The following is a 27,321-nucleotide window of genomic DNA, read 5'->3' as shown; positions in this document are numbered from 1 at the left end:
TGTTTCAGTTAAGTGATTTGGGTTTGCTGTGCATTAATATGGTCCGTTTGTTGAGCGAGCTGACATTTGAGGCGTGTATTTTTTTGTCGGGGGAGGGTTACTGTTTAGGGATCTACTGGGGTGGTCGTTGTTTGAGGGGTACTTGGGAAAGTATTTGAAGAGACAATTGATGTCCAGCTCACATTTGTTCAATTAGCAGAGGCCGGTCTTGTGTAGTAGCTCGCGTCAATGAATGGGGTGAAGGCAGCGATTGGGGGCGACTTTTATAAAAGCAATTGGGGGTTGTGGTCTTCATCTTGCGATTGCACTTTTCGGTAGCGGTAGTGTGGGCAAGTCAACAGAGTTTGTAGCAGGGCATCTGTCATGGGTGAGAGCGGGGTTGGGAGTGTGGCACTGCGGGCAAGCTTTTGTTTGGGGATCGGTGCAGATGTCTTGATGGTGGCCGAGCCTGCCGCCTTGAACACAGCCCTGATGCCCATGGCGCTAAGAGTGACAGCGAGAAAAAGCGCTGTCCGTGTGCACATAGAATGGGACGTCTGATCCGTCGACATGTAGCACTGCTGCATACTGTTTCCGGAGCATTTTGATCTCTAAGATGAATGGACCAGCAGTTCGGATGGCCATGGAGAGTTATTGCGGCGGTTGCTTGAAATAACGCCCTGACTGACACCCCCGAAAGTACCCGGAGGGGGCTTCAGGTAGACTGTAACTTCGTATATAGTACAGCCCAGATGAATAGCGGTAAGGAAATGCAGCACATCAACGAATGATACAGTCGGAGTGCTTACCGTAGAGAGTTTTGTTTGTGCTTGGCGTTGCACACTGACTGGAGAGTAGAACTCTCCGGCTTCGGCTGGCGAGATAGGCCTAATAGGCCTAGCGGAGTTTGAGGCGTGGCCCGGACGCTTGCACTGAATATTAGAAACTTTTAGCATATCGTTACCGTGTTTGCGTTACCGTTTACTGTGTTATCGGAAGCCGGAGTTTCCGTTTACCGCTGAAAACGGTAAGACAGGTTTTTGCATACCCTTTGTGGTTTGCGTATTCCGGCCATCGTTGCTCAGGTTGCCACATATGATGAATTAGTCACAAAGCAAATCATGCATAATTTTGTTGCTCATATCTATTTTCTTTCATTTAAAGTATCTTCTATATTTCACTTTCCGTTAAAGCGTTCACAATAACTGTAGGTGGCTTGCGGATACTGTACCTATCACCTGTGGAGCTTTAAAAAGAAAACGTGTCGGTGGTGCCATATCCTGAGTAGAGTTATTATCAAGGTAAAATATAATTTGCCCCCCCCCCCCCCTGCTAAATGTTTAGGCAAGAAATTAGTAATATATTTTGTAATTAGTCAGTAACGTACATTAGCTTGCCCAGCACAATTTTGCAGGCCTAAAAACCCTTTGCGAGCTCATAAACGTACTCGAACTATTTGAGTCGTGCAAGGTTTAGCACGAGTTGCGGCGGCAATTGCACTCGCCCATCTGAAAAAAATGTCGGTTGCCGTTCTCCTGAGCATTATTTACAAGAAAAACGTAATAAACAGCATCAATTAAGATTACTTTTATCTGCTGTCCTCAGCATAAAGCGCGGAGCGCACTGCGTTTGCTGTAATCAATATGCGACGGTACACTTCGTCTGCTCAGGAAGCTTGCTGGGGACGGGAAAGCCTGTGCCCGTAAGTAACCGTTCGCGGTAATTCTCGCGCATGTGCAGTCGACTCCCGCAAACATGATAGACGGTAACGTAACATGGTAATGCTTTGCTAACACTACAGATTAACTATATTCAAAATCGTTAATTGTACAAGATTTATTCAAGTCATCTTGAATAATTTATGGGACACGTTTTCGTGCACAATAATTTGATAGGTGATTGTCGTCATACTTTACAGCCGACTCAGGCGCTGGTAGTGGGGGGAAGGTCCAACAAAATTTTGGGTTCGTACATTCTGCCGTGATCACCGTTTGCGGAGTACTACTTAAAACAATTGTGAGATAAATCCTAATCGCCATAAAGGAGGTTTAACGATGCCCCCTAACCCAGTCATGTACTTGAAGAAAAAACAACACGAAGGGAAGAAGCTGTATTAAATTAAAGCAGCAGTTACAGCAGGCCACAATATCAGGTCTACTCGCGAGAGTGATTGGACGGTTCAAGCGCCGTGGTGCTGACATAAAGGACGTGGATAAGGTATAGGCACCAGAGACCATTTTTCCCATGGGGGCGAAAAGCGTAAACTGGGACGTGTCGAGATATCGGCGCATGTTTAACAGTACAAGGCGTTCTCCATTATTCGTGATCCTTTCTATGCTGGTGCCCTGACCTGTTTAACTCGGCGACGTTAGACAGAAATTAAAAAGCTTGATTACAAAACTCAGCAGTTCACGCCCGCTGTGTTTATTTGTGAATTCTTTTTTTGCACAGGGAACACTTGTCCGAGCCAGCAGGAGCTGAGAACATCCCTGCATTTCAGCCATTGGGACAAAGAACTGCTTCAACATTTCCGTAGTTCGAGAAATATCGCTCCGAAAATGGAGGATGAATCGTAGTACGCTGTTACAGATGGCGTACACGTCTTCTCTGCGTTCATCACGACTACCACAGAGCACGCCATACACGTCGTAAGCCTCGTCCAGTTTCGTGACAGTAATGGCACAGAAATCAAACCCCCTCCATTGATTTGTGCAGTTCGCTCATCACTTGGAGTCACGGAGCACGAGGCGCGCATACGGCCTTTGTGGACGTGGCTGGAGCCACGTTTGAAGAGTGCCTTTATTTTGTGCCCAGCACCTGTTCCTCCCGAAGAAGGCATACAAGTAGCTATCTCTGTGCGGCGTTCTTCAAAAAGGTTTCCGTTCTGGATCCCAGTACATCGCCCTCTGGAAAAATCCGAAGAAAAGTGCTGCGCGGTGTGCGTCAGACCGATATTTGGACCTCCCATGAGTCTCCTGAAGGTCGCCGAGTTTATAGCGCACTATCGGCTCATGGGTGCACGTCGCATCTATTTTTATGACTTGGAAATGTCGGAGGATCTCAAGGTGCTCCTTGGCTATATGCAAATGAAAGGGGTTGACATTACTGTGGTCCCTTTCAAACTCCTGGTTGACAGCTCAGAAGTCCACGCGCAGGGCCAGATGGCGGGGTTGTACGACTGCATGTTTAGATCAATGTCCAAGAGCGAATACCTCATCCACGTCGACATGGATGAGCTCATGGTTCCCTTGCAGTACTCTAACATTTCAGCACTGGTTCACGGAGTAGAAGCCACAAATGGGATGGACATTGTTGGGAGTATTGTGGTGCGTAGCACATATTACTGTGCCGAGTATCCCCTGAGACTGCTCGCCATGCAATATCCTCGAGCTCCCCTCCAAACAAGAATGTTCAGTATACACACAGGTTACGTCCCGTATGACGATGTCACGAAGTATCTTGGACGCACGAGGACAATTTGCAACGCCGGCGTTCATAACGTCCAACAACACTGTGGTTATTTTAAGCGGGTTTTTGTACCTGCCTCGGTGGCGGTTGTAAACCACTACCGGCGATGCTGTGAATTCACTTCGTTTGACCCGGTGAAGAGGTGGGGTTTCAGACTGTGGACTGCCAGTGAACTGTTTGTGGACGACATGGTTGAGGACCGCGCTGACGTTATTGAAAAGGAACTTGAAGTTCTGGGCTTGCATGGACTTGTCCCGTGAATTGCTGTTGCGTAATTGTTTCAGTGTACCTACGAAACTGTTTATAATCATCCTCCGGCCAGTGGTTTTTAGCGGAAGATATATTTGCCTTGCAATTCATTTTCGTTTTGTGCAACTGTTTTAAAGGGACAGACAACTGATTTCTAGGATTATACACTCCTAATCCTAACAGAAAGGCATCTATTAAAACACCTTTAACAAAAACGGGTTCCTTGATAGAACCCGAGAATGATTGAAAGAGGATTTGGTACGTCTATAAGCCTTACATATACTGGCAAAACGAATACTTTCAAGCCTGACAGGGAGCCGCGCAGCAGCAGATTTCTACCTGTGCGGGAGGTGAAAATGGTATTTAAGAGCCTTCCACTGTTAAAACAATAACAAGAAATTAAGTAATTAGTTAGCTGTTGCAAGCAATAGAAGAGAAAGTCCATCTGCAGACGTAGGTTGTTTCACCCAAGGGTGGGCACCAGATTGCCCGCTGGGGGGGTGTCCAGGAAATGGGAAAAACCGACGGGTAGGAAATAAAAAAGAAACAGTGCTAGTGAACCTAGTAAAGTACGTTCTGTACTTTTCCTTTGTGCGGTTTTGGAATCATGCATTGTAATCGACGGCGCTGGCTGTTGACGGAAGCAAGTGTGAAGTGTAGAAATAGAGATGTGAGTCATTAAAAAAATATAACAAAAAAAGCATTTAGAAAAAAAAAGGCAGGTCATTTTGTTTTTTTTGCTCAACAATTATAACTGCGACAAAAACAGGGCTTCTACAGGGAGAATGTGTTGAGATTGGACCAATCTGCAGTGAGGGCAACGCTTTCAGAAATGAATGCTTTAACGTGAAATCGTGCGCACATTTTCAAAGGGAAGCCCTGCATGGACGTATGGGACGCAGCATGAAACAAATACATTATTTTAACTGTTAAGGCAAGAGTTTATAGAGGACTTAAGTTTCTTGAAAGTGGAAGCGAGCAAGTTGAAGGCGACAGCCAGTGATTTTCAAATAGTTTTTCGCTGCTGCATCGTGCTTGCCGTGCCGTCACATTCACATGTCGTGCAGTACGCATCCAGATAATTCTTGTTCCATCCTGGCACAGTACAGGGTTAGGGCTATAGTTACCACACTTGGGTGCCCTTATCGGCGACCCGGGTTCTAATTCCATTCCTACCGAAATCAGTTTACATGCCTGAATTATTTCGACTTTTCGGCAGCGGCAATTCCTGTAGTCACCACCGACTACCGTAAACTTTCGAATTTGATGAGACATCTGATGCTTTCGGTTTAAGAAGTATGTTGAATGTTGTATAAGCATGCGTAGAATGGTCTTTTTCTTTTTTTCTTATTTCTTTGAAATAGAAAACAAAAACAAAGTTTTTTACACCCTAAATTTTTTTTAAAACTCACATCTCTTGTCAAGAAGGCTTATTGCGCAACGGTAGTTATTACCACCAGTTTTTTCGCAAATTCCTTGTGGTTTCTTCACTATACCAAGCGCTGGCTCTAAAATGAGCTAGCTGAAACGCCCTCCACGGAAACAGGTTGCCTGTCCCTTTATTGGTGAAAAGTTGTATTGTAGAAAGTGTTATTTTTTTTTTTTGCTTGCGTGCAATAAAACCGAACAGAGCAGCTGATTGCAGCACCACGTCTTTTACAGTCGCAGTTGTCATAGATTAATAGGAGTATCGTCGGTTTGTAAGGTTTTGTTTCTAAAAAGAACGCACAGGAATCATGGTACATGCGTGGCTGTCTGCGGATGTTTCTCGCCAATTAAGAACTTATAAATGTGGTTCCTGTGTTGAAGGGTCATGTGTTGCTAAACCGCCTACGAAGCAAATAAAAAACTCATGGCTTGCAAACGCTGACACAACTGCAACACAGAACGCCGCAATAGCATGTCATTGCTACAGCAGGCCAAATGTGCTGCATACAGTACTTATCCACCGGGGCAAATAACAATAAATGAAAAAAGAGCAGTTCCCAACAAACAATAATAGTAACACACTATGGTCTGAATACTTTACTAGCCTCAGCCTTGTAGGCACAACGGAAGTCGCATCCCTGTCAAGGATCTGGTCTTCCTTTGAAAGCATCGTTTCTGGTACGTTCCGCATGAAGAACATTTGTTGAGAGATCCCGTAATTCCATTTATAACGCCAGAAGAAGTCGCTGTTAAATGTGTAGCTCGCGGGTGATCATCCACGAGTGATTTTGTGTGCCTTATTTGCATATTGCAGACTTGCGCACAACGCTGTGTGTGTATTGTGTTAGGCGACTACTTTCTTTGCCTCATACCTTCTGCCTGTATTTGTTGGGAGAGACCCACCGTCGCTAGCCAGGCGGATAACAGAGCAATCTGACGAGCAAAACAAGCGCAAAAAGAATTGCGTGCATAGGAGCACATAGAAATTCTTTCGTGATCTCGATGCAGATGGACCCGCCGCGGTGGCTCAGTGGCTAAGGCGTTGCGCTGCTGAGCACGAGGTTGCGGGTTTGATTCCCGGCCGCGGCGGCCGCTTTTCTGATGGTGGCGAAAAGCAAAAACGCCCGTGTGTACGAGATTTCGGCGCACGTTAAAGATCCCCAGGTGGTCAAAATTAATCCGGAGCCCTCCACTACGGCGCACCTCATCGCCTGCGTTGCGTCGCCGCGTTAAACCCTACAATCAATCATCAATCCATGCAGATGGGTAACCAGCGGAGCTGTAACGAGGGGCCGTATCGGCTCGGCATGGACGACGTCGTTCCACACAGAACACAAATTAGCGAAATGGGAGCAAATTAATTGGTGCCTATCTGAATCCCAAGTCGGAGTATCCAATATTCCTTCCAAGGGGAGTATTGCCATACTCCCAGTATTTTCGCAGTTTATTTAGTTCTACATGGCAGTAAGGTTCTACTTACACTTATATAGGAGTTTTCAAGGTTTGGTTTGGGCGTATATTATTTTCTCCCACTAGGAGTTTGCGGGATGCACGTAGGGAGTGTTGTTTAGCTGCATGCGGATAATGTTTGCTGCTTTTACATGTTTTATAGAAACGCTGTGCGAGAATTTGTGACACAATGTGGGTGCTGTTATGTACATGATAGCTCATATTTGGTTTATTTTAAGAGCTAGAGTAACCGCTTTGGGTGCAATTGCTAGTTTATTTTCGTGAATTTTATTAGCCAAGCGTGAAAGATCTGTTTTCTGCACACAGAACATTTATTACATAACAATTGTATACATACAAGCATGCTTCTAAACACAGGTAACCCCACAATATTAAAACGCTCAATCAATCAAACACGTACATCGAGAACACAAGGTATCTTGCTAAGAACTTTAGCTACTACAGCTCTCTTCAACTAAAAAAAAAGTCAGCCATCTGCAATCAGTGAAGTCCACCAGGCATTCATAGTTGCGCCGTTCGCTTGCAATTGCGCCACAAACATTGATTTTTCCGCCGCCTCTTGGGATGTTTCCCACGAAGCCACGGAAGCATCGACATTACACGGATAACAGTCTTTTAAACCAACTTCAACATTTACAGGCCGTGTTGTACACCCGATCTCAAAAAAAGAAAGAGAAACGGCATTGTATAGACGTCGCACTCGTCACTCTGTGCTCAAAAAACTCTGTTTTCATGGAATCTCGTGTTCGTTGCACTTCGTAAAATCATGAATGTAATATTCATAGGAGGTCCCGTTGCAGTCTGTGACTTTGGGACCTTCTTCTACATATCCTAACCATGTACTCACCATTCAATTTATCATAAAATGTTCTGACTTGAATTGACTTGACTTGAAGTTCTGTGGTGTCTGAATTATTTAATCCCCTACACCTCCGCTGACCAGCTGGTCAAGACCACGGAGATCAAGAGGAGGTGTTGTCCGAAACGGAATGCAAGCCTTGTAGCGGTCACCTTCTCAAAATGCTTTTACATCGCCCTCTTTCCCCATTGTGTAGTGACGTGTTAGCAGCTTTCACCCCACCGCCCTTTCCTTGCGGGCGCTTCTCCCTCTCTCCTCCTAAGGTTGCGAAAGGGTTTCAAAGACTTATTTTAGCCAAAAAAACTGCCATTCAAGCTAATTTGTTTTCTGTGTGCATGTGACGCGTGTCCTTTCTATTTCGGAATAACGTGCTGCCTATGTTTAGCATATTTACGGTAACGCTGCTCTGTCTGCAGCGTCGCTACGGCTGCCGTCTGATGTCATTTGAGCTGTGCAACACGCAGTAGCTCGCCATGCGGCCACTCTTCTGCGGGAGGCGCTTTTCGCTCCATTCAATGTTCCGTTCCCACTTACATGTTACGGTAGATGCAACACGGTAGATACGTCACCTATAAACCCAGCCAATGTCTCTCCCCGGGTGTAGCCCCAAACAACCCATTCCCATTTGAACCCATTCCCGAAACATCCTTCCCATTTGATCCGTCCCGTATGCGCCCGTTCCCGAAACTACCTTCCCGTTTCAACCCCTTCCGATAACGACCTTCCTGTTTCAACCCGTATTGTTCACTTTTCCGTTCGCGTTATCGTTTTGGAAAGTGTTCCCCAAAATATGCATCGAAGAAAGAAACAGGTCATTCATTATTGTAAAAGCCCCTGCGCACCAATGTATCTAGGATGGAGCATACGGCCGATATTTTCAGCGTATAAAATTTAGCGAATTCCTGTGGCCCGTACTGTGAAAAAACATTTAGCGAATTCCTGTGGCCCGTACTGTAAAAAAAAAGCTTGAAGAAGTAAATGCTTCTTGAAGAAGTAAATGCTTGTGAATTTCTCTTTCGTCTGGCTTCTGTAGGGAATCATAAAGTTTGTTCATGCATTCGAGGCTTGTACTAGAAAAAAAACCATCGCGCTAGTGAAAACTAGTGAACGGATCATCCTGCATAGATGTGGGTTCAAACACCAACAGTTTTTCCATAATCAAGAAGTGCGCACCGAAGTGCAAATGCAACTACTGCAAGGACTCATTCTACGAAACTGTGTTGCTTTCATGCGATGCATGTCTGTGCTGGCGTGTTAAAGAAAAGTTCCTAAGTAGGCAGCTGATTCTACAAAAAAAATTACACCATCTTCCCGTGGGGAACCCTGATGAGGATGCGAAGCATCGTGGCGGTTCCGTGTGGTTCCATTGTGTTGCCGTTATGTTGAGTGATGTGGTTTTTACTAGCGCCAGAGGGAATTCCGCGTCCGGGTCCACACCAGTGCCAAAGGCACGCAAGTGCTGTTGTGTTACGGTGAGTAGGCGGTGGTTCTCGACGCGCCGAAACTCGTCCATCATGTTCTTGTCGATGTTGTCTCTGTGGTAGAATCGGTAGTCTCCATCAGCTTTGGTGAGGTAAAAGTTGTTGACATTGGTGCGCCGGCTGAGAGCAATGTACACGCCCTCCTCTTCGCAGCTTTGTCTTCTCGTTCTTCTTCTTCTTCGGCGGTTCCCCTACGGGAAGATGACGACAATGGTTGAACGCGAACTATCTCGTGATGAATTCTTTGGTTGTCCAATCCCTAGGGTCATCCGGCCACAATCAGCATCAGAGGCGCTGCGGACGGGGCTGGTTGAGCTGCAAGGCGCGTGGCGCTTCCCGCCACAGCTTTCCCACGGGAAATTCAGCATCCCCCTCTAAAGTTTTCAGTTCTTCGTTTCCGTTGACGTTCAGCTTCGCGTGCCTTCGTTGTATCAGTAGCTTCTTGACGTAGTTTGAATGAGTCAAGACATAAGGCGCGTTCCTAGCACTTGCTCCTGTCCCGGATTTGTAGCGTAGTTGGAAGAGCACCGTGTACCTCCCGTTGCGGCCAGAGAGTCGTGGGTTCAAAACCGGGCGCCGCTATTTCTTTTTTTTGTAGGGTAGTATCGCGGAGCTGTCGGTGTAAGGAGGAGAGTTGCGCATGCGCAGTGAGCGTGTGGACGGTGCCGCCATCAACGACGGAGGACCAGGCGAGCCTAAGAAATGCTCCGCATTTAAAAAATGTTTCATGCATTAGATGGGCGACTACCTAAATGTTATGTATTACATGTGCTCTTCCACGTACGGCGTGCCCACCTATGTATTAGCCCTAAAAGGTACAACAAAGAGCTTGAGGTGCTCATAACACCTGAATGAGAACTGTGTGCGAACCGTTTCCTCCAAGAGAAAATTTCATTTTTCGATTTTAATGGGCATCTTTTTACGGAGATCTGCATATAAATTCATCGTCAACCCAAATTAAAACGGGTAGTAAAAACCACTGGCTTGGCCCAAAAGTAGTTAACACTTCCATAAAACACGTTTCTTAATAGGTAGCCGGATCTCGTATTTAAATTTCGCGAGAGATTTTTCCAGAGTAGACATAAAACAGTATCACTTCGCTACCTATTGAATTCCTAATTGTATTTGTTGAAAAACCCAAGTTCGTTCTCCGCGCGGTACGAACGCTACAAACTGACACTGCGCCCGTGACAAGAGCTTCTCCTTGGTTAATTCCCGTATTTTTCATTTCTTTTGGGCGCTAAATATGAAAAGAAGTGCATGTGGATTCGTATATAAAACAATCCAATACCTTGAAACTCCCATGAAACCGTCGGGACTCGAACCCACACCGCTGCCGTTGTACTCATGTTAGCAGCACACTCCAGAACACTCGACAAACGCGTGCGCCTACGGAAGGATGCGGTTTCGCCTGTAATTTCCATCTTCGCCGCCTATCGTAAAACAGGCAATGGCAACAAGTTTGTGTAGATTGATAGCGCGTGTCTCTATACAGTTGTTTCCGCCAGCCGTAACTTTTTTACTGGGGAATACGTTTAACGTAACTTAATTTTCAGGTTACGTTGTATGTAAGTGCAATTTTTACTTTGTGTTACATCGGACGTAACTCAAGAGATTAGGACGTAACTGAAGGCTGCGGCCCTAAGTTTCAGAGTGAAGATTACTTGGGCCCAGAGGACATCGACCCCTGGACAGCAACAGGCGGATGCGGTGACCCGTATACCTCCAACGACGCATCCACTGCCCTTATTTCCAGTTGACGCAATGTCAAATTTGGCCACCGACAAACAAGACCTTCGGCACTCCACACGCGCACTTATTCCACCGTGTGGATCAAACCTCCCTGGTGGGCTCACCCGCCGTGATGAGGTGGCGCTACGAAGGATTCACGTCGGGGCTGCTCTTACACCAGCTGTCACCCACACCTGGCCCCCGGATTGACGGGCTCCGTTTGGCCGGACCTGCCCATTTTGCACCACGTCGGTATCGACCGCAGACATAAACCATCTTCTGTGGACTTGCCGTGCCCTCCAACGTTCCCGACAGCAAGTACTACATAGTGTGGGACTCAACCCAGGCCGGCCTGACCGACTACAGACGCTGGCTCTTTGGGCCGTATCACCGGAGCCTTTTAGACTTTCTCAGTGAAACCTTCCTGTTTACGTACATTTAAACACACTCGCCTCCACCGTTTTATGCTGCACAGCAAACTTTCGCAAATAAAAAAAACTGTAATTTCAAAAATTGCACGCCTCGAACAGACTCATTTGAGTCTAACTTGGGTGCGTTATTCTGAGAAGGGGGTAAATAGGAAAATACGAAACGGGAAAGTAGTTTTCTACAGGGTTGAAACGGGAGAGAACAAACGAAAAGTTTGAAGTGGGAAGGTGTTCCAATGGTAAGAGGCGAAATGGGAAAGCGCGAAACGAGAAGGGCGTTTTGGGCCAGGCTGAAACAGGACGGAAAAAGTAGGAAGGTTGAAATGGGAATCTGTTGCAGTGAGAACTTCCCCTCTCCCCCGACTTCGAACTACTCTCCAACCGGTTTTGGTTCCGCCTGCATAATGGGTTGCGCCTCAGGACGAATCTGCAGAGACGGGACTGCTCGATTATCCTTTCACCCAGCCGTATGAACCTTTGGAAATTGGATGCTACGATCTTCATCCAGAGAATATGACTTTCTAATGTCCTTACCTAGTTCACCATCCGCCATGTTACAGCAGAGGGGCTGTGAGGAGCGAAAGAAAGTAATCCAAACAATAAACATTTGTAAGACACAGCCCCTCAATTGTTCGGGTTATTTCCGCTAACATAAAAACTATTGGTGGTGATGGGAACCCCTGAATTGACCAGTGTTTGTCGTCACACGTAGGATACCGGACCTTACCGCACTGTGGTGCCTACTATCGGCTTCCTACAATCGGATAAAATTGCGTTTTGTCTGGATTTTTTTGTGTTGGGGATCTGTCTCTGTATTGAAGCGCGCGCCATCTAGAACAGCAGCAAACATTTTATCGCCAACACGGTCGCGATGCATGGTCTTTGAGTGACAATATGTCTGTTTGGCTATCGTCAGGGCGTGGCTGGAACAAGCCACTGGTCTGAGCACTTGATCCCATTCATGTAAATGTACTGCCCGAAGCCATATTCTGTAGGATTTGTTGATACGGAAAAATGCATTATTAGGCCAGATAGTTGCAAAGATGCGTTTTTTGCCACGGAAGGAAGGAATCAGGTAGAAAGAAGGAAGGAAAGCTAGTCCTCGACAAAGATTAGAAAGTGTTTTGGCGTTGCGACGGCGAACACTACTTTGTGATCTTACGGAGTAGGTGTAAAGCCTTCGCGAAATGGTTGCGTCGTGCGGGCGCAACTGCTGATATGATAGAACTATGCCAGAAAAAGTTGCAATATTTCGACATTGTGAGTATGCTGTACTGTAACATTGTCTGGAGTTCCCACGGGTTGGGTGCAAGAATGCCGTCCTAGAAAATCAATCCCAACAAGTCAATTTATTCTTCGGTCACGTGTACTTTGCAGAGATGTATAGTTGGCCAGGCGGAGCGCATGCGTTGCCGAACTTTCTGTAAATGTTCTACGCCATCCTGGAACAAAAGTCAAAATTTACACAATGCGAATTTGTGCTTCGCATTACCCTGCGCTACTTTATCATCGTCTGATTTAAATTAGGACGTTTTCCTAAACCAAACTGCCTACGCACTGCTTCAAATAACCCTTTCTTACATGTAAATATTGTGTTCGGCACATTTTCGGGGAAACTTTTTTGTCTGCATATAGCCCGGCGAGAAATCAAAGGTTACGAAATACAGTGGAACCCCGCTGGTACGTCACCAGGAATTACGACGACCCGCTTCTTACGACGGATCACCGCGGTCCTGGCGAACTCCCCATAGAAACGATGCATTAAAAACCCCGATGATATGACGCTCGGGTGCACGCGGTTCGCTTCATACGACGAACCCTGGCACGGATAAACCTGCCCTTTTTAAAGGTCTGACGCCTCGTCAGACCTTTATTCTTAACAACGTTTGACGCTGCTTGATGTGCAAAGGTCCGTACGCAGGCGACACCACTCGGTGAATAGACGCAAGCAAGCAGGAGGGTACTCGTGAGCGGAAGTTAACCTTAGACGGCCACACGCGGCAGCTGTACGCCATCGCATCAACCGCGAGATGTCATATTTCAAGGTTCAGGTGGCCGGCTGACCCCGAATTTGAAGCTCCCATCGAACCGCCGACGAATGGAATAGGACGCAATTTAACGGCGATTACTCAACACCCGCTTTCCTCGCCCGATCTATCCCTGTTTCTTCCTTTCACGGTGTTCTGTCCCCCTCTCTTTGCTCTCTTCCTATCAGGGTATTTCAATGCGGCGTTGTCACTCCGCTTCTTTCGTTGCCAGGATGCCTGCATTCGCATGCGTTCGACGCAAGGGTGGAGACCCGTATACGCTGGCCCCGCTATTTTGGGGCATTCGCTAGCCTCCGCAGCAAGGCCCTGTAGCAAGACCGCGCTATAATTTTCGCCGCAACATGGTTTACTCGCTAAGTTTGAATCATCTTAACTATTTTGCGTTGCTGGGTCTTGTGTGAAACGAAAACAGCTGTGTTGAGCAATTTGAACCAAGCAAGACGGCACGGGACCGTTCAAAGGGTTTCTTACCCTGTACGGAAATTTCGTTTTGTTTATCTCCGCCTTGTGCTATCGTTCGTTTCGCTTAACCCTGGCAGTTTCCACTCGTTTTTTCCCTCTCAGTTTGCTGGACCACGTCCGCTTTATCTCGCGCGTGCAGGGTGTGGGGCTGGCGGACGCTTCGCTGGTGGGCTAGCTGGGCTGCCATGGAGGGGCGGGGGCCACAACGTAGATGTTTTTTATTTTTAAACTTGGGATTTAAGATACAGGTTCACAAATTGTGCGAGAACGCGCCCAATATGGCAGTTTAAATAAGTTATTAGCCTACCTGTCGCGTGAGACCGTCTACTAGGCCAACATTTAGCCGCACCCCGGCCGTACGACACCCCGGTCATACGGCACTTTTTCTCGGTCCCTTGAAAGTCGTATTATCGCGGTTCCACTGTAGTTATCTGCAACCTCCTCCTGGGACAACGTATGTCAAGCACAGGCGAAAACGGGTTGGCATCGTATTCAGTTATGGAGTTCAGTTTCCGGAAGTGTACACAAATGTGTACCAAGACATCTTTTCTGCCGACTGGCGCGTCGAGCACTTGTGGGATCTAAGACAGTCGAGCCACGCCCGTGTCAAGCTTCCCGTCCGAAATGTATTGGAAAGTGCTCGCCTGCAGCTTTCATTAGCTGTGAGTTGTATCCCGATGGTTATCGATCCCTGCTGTCAATGTGGTGTTGCAGGATATCTATCTCCCTTTGGATTCCAGAAAAAGTGCCCCCACACTTGGAGTTGACGTGTTCGAGATCTCGGTGCTGGCATAACGTTCCTGTGAAGTTCTGCAGCTGGTTGGCGAGGTTACAGGTAGCCTTTCAGTGCAAATAAAAGCCTTTCTGGAGGCTTACTACGCCAGCTGCAGTACATGAGTTGGCAGGATATGGTTGCTCCGCCCACGTGTGTATAGAAGACAAAAGAAAACTGCTGGGTCGCCCCCACAGTGCCCATTGCAACATCTGCAGTAAGCGTTCTTCCAAGGATGTTGAGAGCTGACAAACCCTTCAGACAAAAAATGCATGTATATTTACACGCGAACAAACCATTAGGCGTTACCAAAGCACATTTGTTGGCTCCCTGGCAGCGCTGCACACCCTTACAACCCTTTTCTGGTGCCTGCCGGAGTTTCCCTTCCCGTTAGAACGGCCGAATAAGGTAACGGCAGATCCGGTAGAACAGATACGGCGTTACGACGCGCTCTTTCTCGATTGGAAGAATGAGCTTTCGCCGACATTGCATACAGGTTACAGAAGAGATCACAGGTTATTTTCCAAATAAGTTGGTTCCACGTGACTCTCTGCCTGGCTTCAGTGGGCGAAGTGTGGGCAGTTAGCATCTCAAAGCTCGAACATTTGTCGTCAGAGGCGCTCTTCTTAGATAGTTGTTGCATTCCGACCGGCTATGTCTCCGGGATGCGCAGGCTGGTAGGGAACCGGATGGATCAAAGCCGAATAACCCACTTCACTTGGGACAGGGTAGAGGAAACTGAATAACCCGTGATGGCTAAGAGCAGGGGCTGAAACCCCGTATCCCGGGTTGGTCGAAACCAAGTGGCCCAAACATCGCAACCCATGTTGGCTGCCACAATGCAGCTTGAGGCCCGGAAGCCCGCGTCCTCCGAGGTACGACCTTAGTATAGATACCGCGGCAGCCGTTTTGATGCGTGCCCGCACGGATCGAATATGGGATGTGTCTTCTCCTGCAGAGACCCTGAAAACAAACCTCCAGGCCCGATCAAGGCGCCGCTGACTGGCTCAACGTTATCGGTAGTGCGTACTGCAGCTACGTCACCAGGTACTGCTGAATAGAGCGCACCGTTCAAACCATTGTTTTCTAAACAGCATCCCTTCGACCATCCAAGTGTAACCAAAAGTGCAGTGGGACTGTCACAAAAAGTGTCCACCTTTGTCTTCATGGTTCTTTCACTGCTTGCTCTCCGGAATAGTTCCTACATCGCCCGCACATACTCCACGATGCTGAGTATGTGCTGGCGTACACTCCACATACTCCAATATGCCAGTACTCCGCTCCAGCACGTACTCCAGTATTCTATGGTGTTGCGTGCAGCAGTATAATTGAGGCACAATGCGAGTCTCCTAACCCGGGCTAGATACACCGGAGAAGGCTCACAGTAAATGCGTCCGAAGCTCGAAAGGGGACTGCGAGTTGTAACAGGATGCTGCTGACTGTTCAAAAACCAGCGAAAATACCTTGCTGGTCATGTCTGTTCCTGATGCTCCGACGGTGATACTGTAAACACCCAGCTTGTCTACGACGTTGCAATGGACAGGCAATCTTAATAGCCCTGAAAGGATGACATGTCGGCCTTAGGTTGTTGTGTTTAGTCTTGCGAGGTGTCCAGACTGCACCGTAGTCTTCTCGTATACGCTTGTCACACTCTAGAGCGACAACTCTAAATTGGCCTGAACTGCCACACTCTAGAGTGGCCCAAATGACGGCTCCCTAAGGAAGTTCATTACAGACCACCATGTCTTTATTGCTGAATACCGCAACAGCTCAAGAAAATCTTCATCGGGAACCCCAACATAATATACATCAAGATTATGTCACAGTGGGCAAAGCGAAATTAAGTCGAGGAATCGACCCAAGCCCGTCCGCTCGGCACTGTGATTTGTGTTCACCGCTCACCTAAACAGCAAAAATGCCATTGAGTTGGCGGTAAAGACGGTTGTTGTACAAATGTCCCTTTTTCGAAGATGTTGGCTAACTGAAGTTATGTGGCCCACTCATTTTGTGTCTACCAAAAAGGACGCAATCTCCGCTACCAAACCTTTGGTTAGTTCAAGCCGCCACGCAAGAAAGACCTGTTGCTGATTCTCTGCTCAACAGTGCGACCCGCAATTGCACGACGGCGAAAGACCGATTTACCGAACTGAAGCGGATTTAAAAAGGCCTCTCCTTTAGCTATTCCAAGTAGGTCTTGAATGCTGTGAACGTAGTTTCTTAAGTTCGGTACGACCAATTATTACCCGAAGCCTAGAATACACGCTGCCCGTATTTGCCCCATTAAACATGAAAAAGTCCATGTGGGGTAGCCTAAATGCTTTCATGTTAGAGATACATGCTTCAGGAATAGAACAGTTGGTTATTTAAAAATTTCATTACCTCCTCTGGAAGGCTTATTTGTACATACAACAAATTTTAGCCCGTCTTTGGTTAAAGTGGTCTCCTACAGCGGAATGATTTGTGTGAAGAAAACCATGGAATATTACCGTGTTTTCATGCTGTGTCGAATGAATACGACGTTGCAAAAATAACGCACGCGAAAGGCACACGTGCCTGCCAAGCGGAAGCTCTCAAGCCGTACCTAGAAAGATATATTGGTTGGCTGTAAAGCGGGGTTGGTCACCGCACTTGCTCCAGCTGCTGCTTTTCAATGAGTTCCAGTGGCTGCCTCGCCATATTTGGTAGAGGAGCTAGCGTAAAATAACGCCAGGAGTGTTCAGCGTTGCCCGTGGATATTGCAATAGAGAGTTTTAGAATAGGGGAAGCCGGCTTTGGGGGCCCCCAAGAAGTTAGGGGAACCCAAACGCAAGGCGCTCGTGCGCGGAGACTTTTAGAAGAGCGGCGCCCCCAGCAGCCCGCAACCGGCTTGCGTTGCTCGGGTCGGCTCGGGTGATGGGAACTTTATGCTTAGGATCGTGGCGGATATTTGATCGCCGCTGTCTGTGCAACTGCGAATGACAATCCGTAATACAACTTTTCACCACACTATCATCCCCTGTATTGCATGTGGAACTTTATGTCAGCTATAAATGCCGTTCGAGCGATCGGTGACCACGACATCTGCGTAGCCTGCTTCGATGCTTCCGCGCAGGTAGCGCCATCTCTCGGCCGCTCGGCGCACCGCGCACCGCGGCGTCAGATCGCCGAGCGTCCGGGACCGGTCAGCGTAGGCTTAGCATCACGGCATATATCTGATCGGCGCTTTTAAAATAAGCCCTGACAACAAGCCCTAGCACAATTTTTCATTGCACTAACACATACTTTCTCGCATGTGCAGCTTCTTTTTAGCGATCAGATTGATTCGGAAGAGCGGAGATAAGCGGTTGCTACCGCGGTCTGCGCCGGTTCGAGCCGCTGAGCGTGCCGAGCTGGCAGGCGCGGCCGGCGTGGGCGCAGACTGTTTCTGAAGGCAGAAAACGCTTTACGATTACCTGCTTTATCCATTCCTAGCGAACGACGCGCGGAATCAACAAATTCAGCTCAGCGATCGTCGCAGTTGATCGGGTGAGTCGAGGAACGAGCCGCAGGTTTCGCTTCAGCCATAGTTACGCGCAGTCTCACTGGCTGCGAGAGCGACGCAAGAACGCAAACTCCAGCTTTGGGTCGCCCGCTAATTCAGCAAAATAGCGTGCGGCCTAACCGCAAGCGCAAAACCCCCAAGGACGGCTTGGGATCTGCGCATGCGCAGTACGATGCCCCAAGACGCTTGGGGGCCCCAGAGCATTGGGGCCCGCTATTCTAACACTCCGTTGCAGTACAAAACCATCTGTTTGTTTACAGCTCACAATGAATCTCAAAGGTAGGTGATGTTCTGAGCTAAAGTTTGTTGCTGCATGGTGGACCTTGTAGTATCAGCTGTGGTGACGGCTATGCTCTTGGGGGGAACGAATCTTTTCTTGCGTTGTGGAAAACCTTGAAGGCAAGAAAATAGAATTCACTATCTGTCAAAAGAATTGGCAAGTGTGGTGGCTCCAATAGTCCCGCTTTCGGTTTCCTGCGGTGAATAATTTCAAGAAAGGATTCAAAACCTTGAAAGCCATTTAGTATTATGTGTTCACATTACCATTTCCCATATGGAAGTGCAGTATCACATTAACGTCTGATAGTGTGTTATCATGACAAATTGGTAGAAACTAAGGCACTGCAACAAAAAAACCATGACTAATTTTTTTTGTAGATTGTAAAAACCAGGGCTACCGGTGTTAGGTCCATGGCTAATACCCTCCGCAGGGAGGGCACCTAAAGTAATTCGCTGACGTTCTCAATCAAATTTATTTTCCTACTCAGCTCAAATTTATTTCTCTACTGTGCTGATTAGACACAAGGTCCTGGCTGACTCAATCGACATGAACATTCCGGCATGCGAAAATACACAGAGGAAAAGACCGCGCTTTTTGTTTCCCTTTCCTGTCGTCTTTGTCTTTCACGTGGGCTGGAGTTCAACAAAATTGAAACAAATGTGGCCTCCCCGCCTAGCCACCAATCTATAATTGAAACTTCACGGCAGGAGGCTTCTTAAGCTGGTATTAGCCACAACCGCTGTTCGGAATGGAACAGACACAAAGTTTAGGTCATGGCGACCTACTCGCAGCTTCTTCAGCTGTAATTTCCTAACTGGGTAGTAATAATTCTTGTTCGAGAAGCGCAATAGGGAGGTGAGGAACCTGCTTTCTGTACTTTACGAGACGTCTGCAACTGGCGGAAACGGCGACTAACCATCGCGTAAGGGCTCAAGTTTACAAGTCTGAATCAGCCATGCAAGGCATAAAGCTTTGCATTTCGACTTCAGTTGTGATTTTTTGTTTCAGTTGCCATCACTTGGGCTACACTGAAAATTTTTATGTAACCAGATTTGACTGTATAACTGCAGCACCACTGTGCGGCTTTTATTCAAGGTTCCTTTCTGTATTCATTTATTTCTTCTGAATACACTTGAAGGCTGTCTTGCAGGAAGGTACTGCATAGTGGTAGTACAAGCAGAGTAGTAGTACCGTAGTTCTATTTTCAGTTAATGAGTGGCCACCGGAGAGAATGTGCTAGATACCTGCTGCTTCCGACCAGTCCACTCGACGACTGCGAGAAGGCACATGCAGTCAAATTTTGGTGCAAGGAAGACCACATTAACGAACTTTTCAGATGAACGAGCATTTAAGAAATCTCACGCCGACTGCCTATAGTTGTAATATAAAATTATTTCACTACTACATACTTCAGAATAGCTAACGTTTCAAAATAACGATCGTTTTATGTATTTTGTGCCATGGTAACAACGCCTCAGTACTAGTTACTCATATTTTTATGGCCGGAGATTCTTAGATTTTCGTTACACAATCGCGGCAATCGGAGCCGTATGCTAGCAGACTACACGGCAAGCGCAGCGCAGAAGAGGATGTCTTGCAACTTGCTCCGCGGAATGCGGGAACCGAGGCGAAAGAGAGAAAAAAGACGGTGAGAAGAAGAAAAAAATGAAGCAGGGGTGGCCTCCTCCGTCCAGAAAGCAGCGGCCGCGCTATTCGCGCCCCTCCCCAAGTTTTTCTTCGTCCCGCTGCTGCTCGGGTGGCTTCCTGTACTTTCACGGGCATCAGCGGAGCTCACATCAGAGGACATTCTCCGGATCGTGAGCGTTCAGCATGAAGAAGGTCGCGAAAACGGCATGAAAGACGATGCCTCCGAGAATGCCGCGGCAGCACTCGAAGACTGCGATGGGCACATGATGACTGTGGATGTGCTGTGTAGCATACTAAAACTCCGCACATTTCCGGGGAAAAACCGCACGGTCACTGAGTCAGTCCACAGGAATGTGGAGGAGTTGGAGTCCTTTGTACCAGGAAGCTTCTGCCTCACGCAGTAGAAGAAAATTGCCAACTACTTTAAATAAACGTGCATTGTGTCATGATCACTTGTGCATTTTTTGTGAAACATGACTTCAAGGATGCACTGCTCTATACAGGTAGGTCGTTTTAAGCATCGACATATTACTTGTTGTGTTACGTTTTGCGATTCGCGCTACAACGACCTTTCAGAATAACGAGCAATTTTCGGCGTTACCTTGAAGTTCGTTATATCGAGATATCACTGTACATATTCTTCCCTGGCAAATTTCCTGGTGTCGTTGCCGTCTGCCACACGGTCAGTAGTAATGAATACGCATGTAAAGCTTAAAACAAACAATCTGTTGGCTGTCTTTGCTTCACCCCTAAAAATTCTTCCCGTTGTCTGAATCGAAAATAGTTCTCCGGCGTATTGGAGGCGATGTCCACCCGATATCGACATTCTGACACGGCCAAAACGGTTTTTATTTTTGAGTTTCAGTTTAACTCAGGTTACACGGGAGAAACCTTCCCTTTCCACCATCATTCTGTTTAGAAAGGGGCTTTAATTTTATACCTCAGTACTAAACATTGCCTGCTACCGCTTATCCGTGTGCAAATGTTTCCCCCTGATGATTGTAGATGCGTAGTGTGGTGCCCGACATAAATTTGTTGAGTGCGAACACTAGTTTTTTAGAGTTTTTTTAAAGGCCGCCTCTTATGTTCAAAAGTGGTCTTTATAAGCGACGTCTATAATTGACCGAAACTGAACGAAAAAGTGTAAGTCAAGAAACATGCCAACGACGTGCTTCTCAAGCAGAAAACATGCATAAGTTACTGTGCGCAGACTTCCCATAACACGTTTTGTTTACCAAAAATCATTTCTGGTTCAATACTAAACTTTCCATAAAAATTGCCGTCGTCCTCCTTAAAATGATAGAAATGCGGTTTGATAAATGATCAACAATACCATCTTTTTTGCCCCCCAGGCCAACGGCTACTGCGACTGATGGTATTTCTGGGTGCATTCTTGTGCACTGCTATCGCCATGCTAATCCGGAAACATCCAAGCAGCTATACCGCCGGCTGTGTCACGGCTGTAACGAGTACATCTGATGGCTTTACACAGCCAACTGCTTCGAGAAGTTTTGTTGCGACCCCGGCGCAGGACTTACGTTGTACGTCGCCGAGAATTTAGCAAGCTTTCAACTTGTTTTTAACTCTACAAAAGCATTTTCATGTATTGCCTGGCAACGGAGTAATTTTTATATCAAAGTTTCAAATTACGCCCGAACAGATCGCCAGACTAAATACCGCATGCTGGGATTCTTGGTCGACATGATTGTACAAAATACCCCAAGCGAACATAATGATTATTCTGACATGCATAAGATCTGAACTCTTGTACACACCGCAATTCCCAATGATCTTAGTAGAACGTGACGCTAATGGGGGTACCGAGGCGTTCTTGGGCTAAGATCTTGGACTCCAAGTAAATTGATGTCGTGAACAGTTTGTGCCCCCTTTGCCCTGAAGCCATATAACAATCAACTAATGCGCGCTGCTGTTTGTCGGCAGCATCGTAAGTCAAAGCATGGGCGGCGTGTGATAACGAATTGAAAGAAGCGCAAATTAATCGATTTACAATACCCAGGAGCGTATCTTGGTGAATATGGTACCGGTAAAGCTGACACTGGTGATATAATGGTCGAAAGCATTGCGTACTTGCTGTAACGTCGCGAATACCACGCTCTCGGGAGAAATTTTCATTGCCCGAAAGAAATCCATCAATTGTTTCTGATTTATTGGACGGGCACCAATTGTCCGACCAAGGAATAGACATTTTGGATCTTTTTGAAAAGACATATGATCTTTTTGTCAGCGGCGGAGGCGAGAAGCGAGCAGCCCGACTGAGCTGTGCTGTTTGAACTGATTCAGGATCGCTGCTATGCATCTTGAAGCCAGGAACCCCCGCAGCGGAGCAACATCCTAGAAAGCCGAAGTGCCTGCCGCATCAAGAGTGCAGGCGCAACCACCGGACCTGCAAGGAGCATCTTCGGCGACGGGTGTTGCAGCGGCGACGGCGACCAGCGTGCAGCCCGACTGAGCTGTGCTTTTTTAACAGACCCAGGTTGGTTGCATATCCCATGTACTTCCTTTCCTTTGCCGCCGTTGCTGCCACATTTGCTGTCTTGAAAATTAATTTGGATGTACGGTGTGGTCTGCCGTCATGTCTCACTGCTGTACCGGTCGGTCTCTTATTACAGAGAACGGCCAAAGCATGAGTGGCTCGGAATGTAGATTTTTATTTCACGTTGGCGCATGCTCAGGTGTTACTGAGGAGACCTTCAACTCTAAGCGTGACAGCTATAAAAAATCTTGGAAGTGTGATGCATGCAAGGGCGTTACACAAAAGGCAAATATTGAAGACGAAAAGCAAACGTTTGTAGGACATTTAGGGCAAAGGCTAGTTCAAACCGAAACTATACTGGACTGCCTCCTAGAGCTACCAAAAAAGATAGAAGAGCTTGAAAAATCTGTGACGCTCTTCGAATTTCAAAGCCGTCTACTCAAGCAAGGGAACTTGACTAAAGAACTTTTAAAACGGGTCGACGAACTTGAGAACACTGAGACATCAAAAAACATTGCCCAGCTCACAACTGCCGTGGTTAATCTTGAGTGGCGGAGCCGTCCACTGAATATTGAATTACATAAAATTCCGGAAACTGAAGAAGAAAATTTGCAGGAAAAAATTAATGAACTGGCACTGAAATTGAAAATCCCACCTGTCCCGGACCATGACATATCAGCGCTGCACAGGCTTCCTGCCGAGCCAGGCGAGACGCCTGGCGCTATTAGCGTTATTATACATTTTGTAAACCAGTCGTTACGTTATAGCTGACTTGCGATGAGGCACGCGCTTGAAGAATTAGTGGACATGTGCTTCTTCTGTGAAAACATGACTTATTACTCTCGCGCCTTGCTTTCAACAACAAGAGTGGCTTAAAGAAACGGATATGCATGCGCTTGGAATTCTAATGGAAAGGTGTTGCTAAGAAAACGAACTGGTGAACCACCTATCGTTATTTGAAGAGAGGAGGATCTGGCCAAACTGGGAATGTTGTCGTGTCCTTGCCGTACTCTCACGTTGACTTCGTTGTCTCAGGTACAAGGAATGCCTCAACATTCAAATTTTTCTTTCGATGGTAATTCATCAGAGCATGAAAAACGTTTTTTCTCTTTTTCATTTAAATGCCAGGAGTATCAGAAATGAAGATGATGAGGTTGACCTGTTTCGATTTAAATTATTCCTTTGACTTATTATGCTTCAGCGAATCCTGGTTTATGGGCGACGATGATTGCGTTTTATTTTCGGGTTATGACCGTATAACAGCTTGGCGGGCACACAAACGTGGTGTAGGCATCGCTATATATGTCCGGTCAGACGTTCCTTATCAAGTACGTGCAGACGTCTGAATAAGCGATGACAACTTTGAGTGCATTGCGATCAGATGCTATGATGTACTCATTGCTGTGATGTACCACCCCCCATCTGGATGAGTGAGTGATTTTCTCTATTTTGAAAAACCTATTGAGCCTGGAATGGACTTGAAACTTCATATAGCCTTTATCGGTGATTTAAACATAAATGACTGCCCACAAAGCGAAACCTATCTAACATTTAAAGAGCTGTTTGAATCTTGTTGTGTTCACAATGCGATTAATGTGCCAGCTAGAACAACTTTGAACTCCCAAACAACCTTAAACCTCTGCATTACTAGTTTTCTCTTTGACAATATCCTATCAGTCACGCTTGCATGTAGTATCAGTGATAACCTACTAATTCACTGCTTCCTTCCTTCGAAGAAACCGTCGATGTCTAGGCAAAAAGTTTTGGGAAGAAGCATAACAGAACATAGTGTTAAGGCGTTTGTTGACAGTGTATTATGTTTGGAAGGGGACAACGTCATACAATGTACAGAGGCGAAAACATGCTTTGAAACGTTCCTGCCGTATTTCTTTCCTGCTTATAAGGCGTCCTTCTCCCTCAAAGTATTTAAACAACGTATAAAACGAGGCAAACCATGGATTTCCGCAGAACTGTGTGAAGAAATAAAACACCTAAGTGGGTTATTAAAATTTTTTTAAACACTAGATGACAGAGCGGCGTACTGAAGGTTTAAAAAGAGCGAAATAAGTTTAATAAAGATCTTAAAAAAGCAAAATACGATTATTACATAGAGAAATTCTCTGGAACGGCAGTAGACGCAGGTTTAGTTTAGAAAACTGTTCACAAAATAACGTCAAAAATTGTGGTGACAAGACAGTTTAACTTCCAACCGCCAGGCTTATCCCGTTTTGGTGTCGCAAAGTTATTTATTGATCACTTTGCAACTCTTGGATATTGACAACACCATGTTGTACAAATACCGTGCGAAAACGTTATCCCCTCAAATTGTCTCAACACCATATATTTGTACCCGACAGATGAGCACAAAATAATTAGCAAAATTTTGTCTCTTAAAGATCGGTGTTCTTCCGCCGCATGCGAGATAAAACCGCGACCTATAAAATCTGTCAGCTTTATAGTGAGCATACAACTGGCGCACTTAAGCAACCTTATTATTTCAACTGGCAATTTCCGGATAAAATGAAACTGGCGAGAGTAGTTGCTATCTATAAAGAGGGCCCACCTGACGATTTAAACAACTATCAACCGATCAGTGTGCTCTCGATATTTGCAAAAATAGTTGAAAAATTATAAATAAAAGGATCGTCGGGTCATTGAATTCAAATACGTTAATTGTAAAGAAGTAATATGGTTTCACAAGAAATACATCACTTGAGTCGGCCTTACGTGCTATTAAAGAAACAATTATTGAAAATATTGAGAAAAAGGCTCCAACACTAGGCATATTTCTAGACTTGAAAAAAATTGTGTGATGGTCTTCACCTCGACATCCGCCTTTCGCTCCCTCCCCAATTCTCCTCGCCGCGTGAGCTGCGGTCTCCGCCGCTCACCCCCTCTCCTCTCCAATAGCGAACACTCTCTCGCGAGGGGCATTGGATTGGCTTGGCTTGAATTAGATTGGATTGGCTTGGATTGGATTTGGATTGGATTGGATTAAAGTGGATTGTGTTGCGTCATAGCCGCGGCAGACGCACTGGCGCCGGCGCGTCCCCTCACCGTTATCGCCCTTTTTTGTTTGGCAACAAACTTCGCCTACGCTATGATTGGTTAGCCCAACCAGTCTTCCGGTTTGGGACTTCCGGTCCGCCCGCCGCCGCTGTTTACCTACGACGCGGGCAGCGACTGAGTTCGTTGCGGAAATAAGAGGTTGGTGAGAAGTCGCTCGGTCGTAATTTTATCCGCGTGAGAGTTACACCATGAGCAGCGAGTACTATCGAGCGTTGGACATCACGGCCAGAGAGAGGTACCGTCAAAAGTTGACTTTCAACGGGGAAGAGCTGCCGGACCCACTCGATCCACCGCTCCGTCAACACGTGTTTGTGACCGACTCGAGGCGGTTGCCTTCGGTGCACGTCGGCGACATCTACATGTACCTCGTAGAGGGTACGTGTTTCTACTCTAAAGAAGAGTTTAAGAGTTTCAAGCTTTCCGACGGGTACAACAGCTTCATCAGCGGTAAGGTTCGACAACTGCGCTGCTTCAGTGCAGCTTTCGGAAGCAGCGCGGTAGTGCTCGTCGCTGCCGACGTCGAGGCCAGCCAGACCGTCAAAAAAGTACACCAGCCCTGGACTCTTGTGAAAAAAGACGGCACCGTAATCAACGCCCATTGCACTTGCATGGCCGGGTAAGCGTTTTTTTCTCAACTGCCAACTCCGAGTTGAGTAGACGCGCCGTGCTCGCGATCTAATGTGTATGTTTCGCTGCAGTCTGGGTGAGGCGTGCAGTCATGTGTCGGCGCTGCTGTTTCGCGTGGAAGCCGAGGTCAAGCACGGGCTCAACGACCCATCGTCCACCTCAGTGGAGTGCCGGTGGATTTGTCCGTCCACGTCAGTACAGGTATGACATGGTCATTCGCGTGTTGCCGTCCAAAAAAAAATGCACTCCAACGCGCGCATAAGTGATACGACCAGTTTGTTATCTAGTCATCTTGAAAAGGTGTTCGGGAAGTATTATTCTAGGAGAAAGTATAACTTCATTATGGATTTGTCATGCAGGCTGCCCAGGTTGTTGACATTCAGTTTGTCAAGCCAGGAACTCAAAGAAAAAGGAAGTGTTGTGGGAACCCAGCCGCAGAAGCCCGGCAGCAGCATCAGGTGGCCACTGCATCAGACGACCAGGTGCAAAGTTTCCTGAAGAGAGTGAAGGTACGTGCGTAAACCATACTTGGTGAAGTAAGGCAGAAAAGACGGCTGAAAGTTTTTATTTTATTATCACTGCTAGTAATGATACAAATCAACATTTCAAAGATTTACAAATGTCACTATTGCACTTAATTGCGAAATTACGTGAGTACCTTGTATCTATTGAAACCTTGTTTTTAAGTAGGCTCAATCACCCAGGTGATCAATATTGCTGTGTGTGTATATTATACATGCCAATATCCAAACATGTTCTGGCAATGGGTGCATGAACGAAAAGCTTTGGTTGGCTGGGAGCAGAATTAGATTCATTCAGGAACTGTTTTGGCATAACTTGGCAAGAAACATAGTGCGGCCACCTCAAGCTCAGATTCACAGTGCAAAGCTTGTAGCCACACTCCACAGGAGGCAAACATTCGTGTAGTGGATTGTCTTGTGTGCCTCATTCCATTGATCTTGTCTGCTACCTGCGACTCTTACTTTTATCTTTTACCTGTTTACGCTGTCATTTGGAAGCTTATGCGTGCCCTGCAGAATCATCTGTTGTCCTTATGGCCAATTCACGAACAGAAGGGCTGTGGATGACAGCACAGCATTCATGCTAGCAATAAGCTCTAATTTCAAAACGATTTTCAGTGATCATGAGTCATGCTGGTCAGGCGGCATTAATTTCACAGCCTGTCGAGCTCAGTAGTTTAATGAAAGTAACAATATAGTTAATTAATAAAAAGAGCAACGCATGTGCGCATTACGATCAGTTTTATGGTGACCTGTCGCCCCCTGCTGTTCATAATAAGTTGCTCATG

General features: G+C 46.6%; 3 protein-coding genes across 4 annotated transcripts in view; all 3 read left to right on the top strand.

Moving 5' to 3' along the window:
* The window catches only part of LOC144162584 (uncharacterized), a 102,879-nt gene that overhangs the window by 24,863 nt on the left and 50,695 nt on the right, over nucleotides 1–27,321 (top strand). Inside the window, exon 5 of one of the 2 annotated variants that reach the window (XM_077693181.1) lies at nucleotides 2,431–2,566. The exons of the other annotated variant lie outside the window; for it this stretch is intronic. Coding sequence (XP_077549307.1) covers nucleotides 2,431–2,555 — 125 coding nt within the window. The 3' untranslated portion in view covers nucleotides 2,556–2,566. Of the gene's footprint in view, nucleotides 1–2,430; nucleotides 2,567–27,321 lie in introns of those variants that run through there. 2 annotated transcript variants of the gene reach the window in all.
* On the top strand, nucleotides 2,562–5,560 carry LOC144162173 (uncharacterized; the record flags this gene model as incomplete). Its single annotated transcript, XM_077692651.1, has 1 exon — nucleotides 2,562–5,560. A coding segment is annotated over one exon (1,146 nt), but the record flags the coding sequence as incomplete, so codon positions are not given.
* LOC144161934 (uncharacterized) lies at nucleotides 25,449–26,742 on the top strand. The gene is made up of 3 exons (XM_077692491.1): nucleotides 25,449–26,001; nucleotides 26,084–26,213; nucleotides 26,372–26,742. Exons 1-3 carry the CDS (start codon nucleotides 25,574–25,576, stop codon nucleotides 26,531–26,533), a joined length of 720 nt encoding a protein of 239 aa, XP_077548617.1. The 5' UTR covers nucleotides 25,449–25,573; the 3' UTR covers nucleotides 26,534–26,742.

This window comes from Haemaphysalis longicornis, unplaced genomic scaffold (genome assembly GCF_048455015.1).
Source record: "Haemaphysalis longicornis isolate Haplotype H1 unplaced genomic scaffold, Haemaphysalis longicornis Haplotype H1 scaffold_12, whole genome shotgun sequence".
Lineage (NCBI taxonomy): Eukaryota > Metazoa > Arthropoda > Arachnida > Ixodida > Ixodidae > Haemaphysalis > Haemaphysalis longicornis.
Note: the sequence above shows the minus strand (reverse complement) of the source record. Positions and strands in the feature narration are given on the sequence as shown.